Genomic DNA, 7590 nt, shown 5'->3' on the forward strand with positions numbered 1-7590 from the left:
TATTGCCTGAGTGCTTTGCATAAAAGGAGGTTTGGAAATAAAGAGAAAACATTTTAAACATAACGCATGAATAAAGCAATTATATGGTAATATCCCAAATGAATTCTTTTGATTATTCCCAACACTACGCAATAGAGTCCTGGCAACCAAAGGACATGATGCATTTCTCTGTCTGCTGCTTGGGTGCCAAGTGACAATCGAATAGCTGGTTCCGTTTTAAAAACCGTTTTAAATCTGAGGTTTCTTGTGGAACCCCTACGAGAATTTTTGCAGAACCCTAGGGTTCCGTGGGACACAGTTTGGGAACCGCTGGTCTGCAGGGTCACATAAACAGGGTATGAGCATGACAGCTCCCTCTCGCTCAAGTTCCCCAGCCACTGCTACAGACCGACATGCTTACACCTGTCTGCCATACATACCTGACAGAGAGCTTCTTCCGATATGAATCTACCTGCATTATGTGCTCCTCCTCTGAAGCCCTTCTCTGAGTGCCTTCTTAGTTACAGTATTTATTAATCCTAGTGGGGCTTTAATAGAGATAATGTCTTACGTATGTACTTTTTTAAATCCATGTGTTTATTGAATGGAGCTGGTCTTGGACAGCAATAAAGTTTATCCGTCTGTCTAAGAGAGGGGGCCTTGGTGGCAGCCCCCTAATCGTTTCTCTTCTTTCGGGCACTAGGTTAAGACTTTCCTCTGCTCCCAGGTGACTGACCCTATTTTTAATTCATCTTAGGATTTGCTCTACAGCAGATATACCTTGCACATCGATATCGCATTATCTTTAGGGTTTAAATCTCTGGAATCTGCCCAGCTATCGTTCAGCTATCGGGTAGTAAAGAAATGAACGGAACTGCCTGCTTCTTGTGCAGTTGTTTTAGGCACATGCGCCTTGACAAGGAAAGGGGGGCAACCCCACATGCCCTGGACCCCTGCACCACCCTCAGTCTTCAGACTTCTCTGAATTTAACTACCCACATTGGCAGTAAGGAGCCAATTCTACCCCAGGGTCCAGAGGTGGGCCGGTTAACATTCAAGGGCAGTGCTGTGGCACGAATTTATTCCACCTTCCCTGATACCCAGCACTCCTCTCTGCCCATTTGCCCTTCTGCAGGCGGAGGAGACGCACACAGCTCTGTGCTTCCCTCTGCATGGAGAAACGGGCCCGGCGAGCAGATCTTCCAGGCACTGGCTCAGTGGGACGCCTCCTAAGAACACAGGAAGAGCCATGACCAAGGAAAGCCGGGTGTCTCTAGTCCAGGATTCGATTCATAGTGGCCCACCGGCTGCCCATGGGGTCTCACCATGGATCTCTCTAATCTGGGATTGAAAACAAGAGCAGGAATTCTGCTCAGCAAGCCATTTGCCTTCCCCAGTTGGGAGGGGAAGCAGCAAGCAGGGAACGCCCTGTGGTTATCTCAAGTCCCCGATTGGAGGTAACAAAAGGGATCCCTCCAGAGGGTGGGGCCTTGAAGCACCCAAGGGGCTCTGCAGGCCAGGTAAGTACACCGAGGTGGGGTCCCGACTCCCAGATCCAGTGCTTTTTTTGTCATAGAACGCACCAGAATGGAGTTCTGGCACCGTTTTTCGACAGATTTTCCAAGTTTTAAAAGTAACTTTTGAAAATTTGATGTTTGGTCCACATGGATTCGAATCGCCTGTTGAGCGTAGCAGGTTGGCGGCAAAATAATTAAAATGGTGCATGCGGGCTGCTTGTGTGTCGAATCCGATGCATGCGTACTTCATCCGCGCTGGTTGTGATGGTGCTGCTCGGCTTGTGGCGCTGCTCGGCTTGTGATTGGTTGTGTGGTCACGTGCTGAGTGCTTACTGCGGGCGGCGACCGTTATGTTTCGTTACACAACTGACGTGCGTGGGTGTGTGTACAGTGATTGACTACATGCAAAAGGTAAATAATTTCATGAGTTCCAGCACCGTTTTTCTTTCAAAAAAGCACTGCCTAGATCTATACCTTACCTGTGTGGTAGGGCACTGCAGACCATTCATTGCGGCTGCCACCAAGTTCAGCCCTGTGGCACATTTAATGATGTTGAAATAGAGCAGAAAAGGTTTGTCACTGCAGGGAGAGAGGAGAGGGAGATAAATCAGATTAAATAATCTGGGGTAGCTAAATTTGGGGTAGCTAAGAGGAGCAGGCCAGGGTTTTCTATACTAAGTGGTGCAGAATCAGTCCAAGAATTCAGACGCTTGAGCTGATGAAGGTTCGCTTCAGGGCTTCAGGAAAGCCAGCATGACCTAGTGGTTAGAGTGTGGGCCTCGGACTCTGGTGCCACAAAACTCCCTGGGTGATTTCTGGCCAGACACTGACTCCCAGTCTAGTCTACCTCGCAGGGTTGTTGTGGGAATTAAATGGGGAGTAGGAAGAGGAGGATTATATAAACTGCTTTAGCTGTGCCTCAGCTCTGGTGTTACCTCCCCGTCCTCCTAAGAAAACATCAGGACCGTGACTTCCCTTGCTTTCATCCAGGCATATTCAGAGCCCAGACAGAAAGGACCACCAAAATGAATAGCATGGCATGGAGGGTCTCTGTGAAAAAGTCGGTAGCTCTGTGGCCATCGAATGAGGATCCTCAACAGAGAAGGCTCTTTTCCTATTTATCTCATGACAAGAACTTCCCCTGCTGATCTTAAGACATACAACTGACCTCTTTTAGGTAGGCTTTTGAATGTAAATTATCTTTTCTGTCAACTAGCTCTTCCCAACCTCCCCCACTCTCAATTGTTTTGGAGTGCAACCTCCATCCTCCCCTCCCCATATGGCCAGTGGGGTTTGTACTTTAACACATCTGAAGGGCTGTTGAAATCTGAAGGTGGATGAAACCTGCAACATGGTAATAATTCAAGGTGTAGACAAAAAATAAGCTTAACAAACTTTTTAAAAAAAGTAAAAGAAAGACACTGAAAAAAAACAAGAGGGAGAAAATGAAATTCTGGACTATCCGCCTGGCCTCCAAGTCACATTTTCCTGTCATGGATTCCAGTCTGGTGTGCTGATTAAATTCTGTCCTTGTGACAACACTGCCCACTTCCATGGGATCCCCTTTCTTCTCCTGCATCTCCAAACCCACCGGTTGGCACCGATTCCACAGTAGAATCCAGTTGAATTCCTTGGATAAAGAACTTGTCGAGGATCACCATACAGCCAGGCTTACATAGGAGAAGCAGAGAGAGATGGAAGTGAATATATCTTACTATTTTACAAAGGAAAGTCAGTGTTGTACAGGGAGCCTTACAGCCGCCTTCCCTGACCTGGAGACCTCTAGATGCCTAAATCATGCCCTTCCCTCTTGCTCCAGTTTATAATGCCCTTTGTTGTCCTAATTTATTCTCTCAATCCTAGATTCCGTTTTTATTTCAAGAGGCTCTGGATAGTGTACACCGTCCTCCGCACAGCGCATCTGTTCTCACCACAATCCTGCTAAGTAGGTAATGCCAAGAGACTGTGGCCTGGTTGAGGACAATCCAGAGAAAGGTTAAGTATGGGTTGATGTTGAATCATGGGATATTTTTGAATTGTGCGTTCTTGTCACATGCAAACCTTGCTCTGTGATTAAACTATGGGTTGTTAACAAGTCGTAGTTAAACCTTCCACTTCTGTGGAGAAGAATCCATAGTTTGTTATTTGTGAAATCTGGGTTGTTCGTGGTTCACAACCCACAGTGAAAACCATAGTGGAGGGTTCTCACAGAACAACATGTCAGCGTATTCTGGGTTGTTGCTGCATGTGAACCAAGTCAGCGATTGGCCTGAGGGAGCACCTACACCAAATTCGAGTCTAAGTAGAATAGACTGGCTAAGTAGGCATCATCAGAAATGTGGACGTGCATTACCAAAAGTGAGGACCAAAGAGAGCACATACCGATGCAGGTTCTGAAATAATTACTACAATTTGGAGAGACATAAGCAGCAGGAAGACCCAGCACACAGGAAAAAAGACTGAATATTCCCATTGTCCCTGCTGGGAGCCTACGCACGGGAGATACCAGCTGAAACCTAGTCACCATTTCCTGTGTTTGGCATTTTGAGAGCAAGCTGTTAGTGGGTGTGTGCTTGGTATATTTGCCTTTCCTTTACGCATTACTGATTAATATAAATTAAGACTATGCTTTAATGGTTGATAGTACCTATGCTTGCAATTAAAGTGTTATGTTAACATTCTTGAAATCACCCAACAGCCAAAACTCTCTGGGCAGTTTGCAAGATTAAAATTTTAAAGATACAAAATGAAACGTAAAAACAGTGTGCACACAAAAACAATTTAGAACAATAAGAGGAATGCTAGGCCCAGTCCAGACTTTATCATGGCACATGCCTAAGACTGGAGGAAGGTCTCAACTTGGCACCCGAAGCATGGCAGTGTTGGCACCAGGCCAATACCCCTGGGAGATCGGTCCATCATTGGGGAGCCACCAGTGAAAAGGCCCTCCTCCTTGCTGACGTCTCCAAAGCTCCCTTGGAGGAGGCACCTGGAGGAGAAATGGATTCCTTGGGGCGCCATTGCAGTGGTGTATAATGGCACTCAACGTTTTGACATGCGTTCTTATTGTTATACAGCTGTTCTGTGGTTGGGAGCCCACTTAAAGCAGATTGTGTGGGAAAGCTGCATACAAATTAAATCTGATTTTCATAAAGACACACAACAGGAGAGTTGGAAGGGCCAAGAAGGCCACTAGGTCCAACCCCCTGCTCAGTGCAGGACTCCCAGTTGGACTATCCCGCTCAGATGTTTGCCCAGCTGCCTCTTGGGTGCCTCCAGTGTGGGAGAGCCCACAACCTCCTGGGGTCATTGGTTGCATTGTCGTACTGCTCCAAATGTTTCTGGATATCTAGCTGGCATCTGACTTCCCCTAACTTGAACTCATTATTCTGTGTCCTTCCCTCTGGGATAATAACAACATACAACACATCTGACCGCAGTGGGGAGGGGCTGGGGACCTGTGTGTGAGCTTGTGTATGTGTTGTCCAGGTGATAACTGTTCAAGGTCCTTGTACTCCCTCTGGTTCTTTATGGTTCTGTGTGTGTGTGTGTGAGAGAGAGAGAGAGAGAGGGAGGGAGAGATCCTGGAACAGACTTTGAACTAGACAGGCCTTAAGAAAGAGGACACCTTCTTAAGAAAGAGGACACCTACGGTCACCTTACAGAGAAGACTGTAAAAGAGGACACAGAGTGACCCCAGGTGGAGGCAACAGCTTAGCATTCCTCCAGGAAGCAAACCTATTGCCCTGCATCAGATTTCCAGATAATACCCTGGACAAAGGACAGCATTTCATGCTCTTCACACCTGCCAGTGCTGAGCTGAGTTCGCCCCACAATCACACAAAGTCATGTGTCGCGTGCGGTTGGCAGGAGGGTGCTTCCCAGCAGTGGTTCCCTCGTGGTTTGTTTTGTTCTCGTTTCCAGTGACGTGGTGTGTGTCTGTGAAAACAGCGTTCCTAATCTGATTGCTCTTTCTTGGCCTTTATCTCTGAGTTATGAAGCTTACCCAGAATTCCCACCACAATGTAGCCAGCAATGAAGACCATGAAAATAACACAGCAAATGACATCAGTACAGCTCCTGGAAAAGAAACACAATGAGGCCAAAGACAAAAACACACTCAGGTGTGTACTGTCACACAGCTGTAACAGTGGAGGGAACATGTGGCCCTCCAGATGTTCTTGTACTGCAATTCCCATCAGTCTTACCTAGTCTGCGTAACTGATGATGAGGGATGCTGGGAGTTGCCACCCAAGCTCATTTGGAGAGCCCATCCCTGCCCTGTGTCAAGATCTTCAGAGAAGGCTCTTTTCTGAGTTCCTTTTCTGAGGAAGCTTGCTGTGTAGGGTCTCCTTTGTGGTGGCACCCATCACAAGAATTCCTTTCCTACTGAAATCTGATTGGCACTGATGCTGTTATCATTTCAGATTCAGGTGAACATGGAAGTTAATTCTATCTAAATCAAACAGACTTACGGAACACTCCTGTGCCTGTTTGGACAGAAAAAAGCCCATTCTGTGGCATTCTGGAGGCCAACATAACTAAACATCCATGAAATTGCAACCTCACTTTAGTGAAAGTAGGATTGGGATGGGGCCTTTAGTTCTCTTTCAGAAATTGAATATGTGGGACAAAACTCCCCTGCCCCACAATGCACTTGAGCACCCTGGTAATTTTTTTCTGGCACGCCATTGCTTCTAGGCCTACCCACTCCCCTCCTAGACAACCAGACTTCCTGGCTGTACTTCAGCCCAACCAGCAACTGTTCATGGAATATGTGTTTCTTACCTCTTCTGGATTGGGCCACGGAAAGAGGGGTCATATTTATATTTTTCCCCTGTGGGAGAAAAAGGATGTTTAAAAGGTAATAAGAGAACAATACTGAGAGCTCTTCAGTAGGTTAGCCTTCAGATGTCAGAGAAATCAGTAACATATTCAAATGAGTTTGGTTTTCTATGAATCGAACCGGTGGATTCCTTTGTGAGCTTTCATACGAATTTACCCACAGACTGGTTTTTTCACTTTTGGAGGGATTTGCACTCATTCACATTTTTGCTAAATTTGGCTTCAGTTTAATAGCATTTTCACTTTTGGAGGGAAGAAGGTGAAGGAAATGCAGTAATTTCTTTCCCCAAGAAAAAACACAAATCCCTAGTATTGTGACTGAGTTATTCCATTATACCACAGCGCCACCTAGAGGTTATGTAGAAGAAAGGAAGGAAAGGAAAAGCTGTGTAGAGATGTGATTTTAATTCCACAATGAAATACAACATAGAAACAGAGCGAGTCAGAAGGGACTCCTGGATCATCTAGTCTGACCCCTGACTCCAGCTGGCTCCGCTCATGGCATGCCTACCATGTGCATGTCTAGCCTTTCTATGAACACCCTCACCAATGGGGCCTCAACCACCTCCTGTTGAAGCCCATTCCACACCCTTGGGGTCCTAACTGTCAGGAAGTGCTTCCTGGCATCCACATTGAACCTGGGTTCCCTGAGCTTTGCTCCGTTGGAGCACGTCCTGCCTTCCTCTGCAGGGGAGAACAGGTCTCTACCCACCTCCGTGTGACACCCTGTCACGTACCTGTATGTCACCAACAGATCCCCTCAGAGTTTCCTATTCCGCAGGATGAAAAGAACCAGCTCCCTCAGCCTCGCCTCATACGGCATCCCCTGCAATCTGGCCACCATCGTTGTGGCCCTACGCTGCACTGACTCTAATCTGGCTATATCCTTCCTGTAATGTGGAGCCTAGAACTGAGCACAATACTCCAGTTGCGGGTGCACTAGAATCGTGTAGAGTGGTAGTAATACCTCTCTCGATCTAGAAGCCACGCTTCTGGCTATGCAACCAAGGGTGGCGTTCACCCTCTTGACCACCGCATCACACTGCTGACTCATGTTTAGCCTGCAGTCAACCAGCAACCCAAGATCCCTTTCACAAGTGCTGCTCTCCAGCCACTTGTCCCCTAAGCTATACTTATGACACATATTCCTATGCCCCAAGTGCAAGACTTTGCACTTATCCACATTGAACGCCATCCTGTTGTCTCCTGCCCACTTCCATAGTCTGTCCAGATCCAAAAGGATCTGGAC

The 7590-nt window shown here is 46.9% G+C and overlaps 1 protein-coding gene across 1 annotated transcript in view; it reads right to left on the minus strand.

The window, feature by feature from the left end:
- SLC44A4 (solute carrier family 44 member 4) overlaps positions 1-7590 on the minus strand; it is a 52565-nt gene that overhangs the window by 23466 nt on the left and 21509 nt on the right. Inside the window, exons 2-5 of the mRNA XM_044419755.1 lie at positions 6285-6333; positions 5503-5576; positions 3088-3166; positions 1976-2075 (exon numbers count right to left, since the gene is read on the minus strand). Coding sequence (XP_044275690.1) covers positions 1976-2075; positions 3088-3166; positions 5503-5576; positions 6285-6333 — 302 coding nt within the window. The remainder of the gene's footprint in view (positions 1-1975; positions 2076-3087; positions 3167-5502; positions 5577-6284; positions 6334-7590) is intronic.

The sequence above is a fragment of the Varanus komodoensis genome, unplaced genomic scaffold, assembly GCF_004798865.1.
Source record: "Varanus komodoensis strain SLA01 unplaced genomic scaffold, ASM479886v1 scaffold107, whole genome shotgun sequence".
In the NCBI taxonomy this organism is placed as follows: domain Eukaryota; kingdom Metazoa; phylum Chordata; class Lepidosauria; order Squamata; family Varanidae; genus Varanus; species Varanus komodoensis.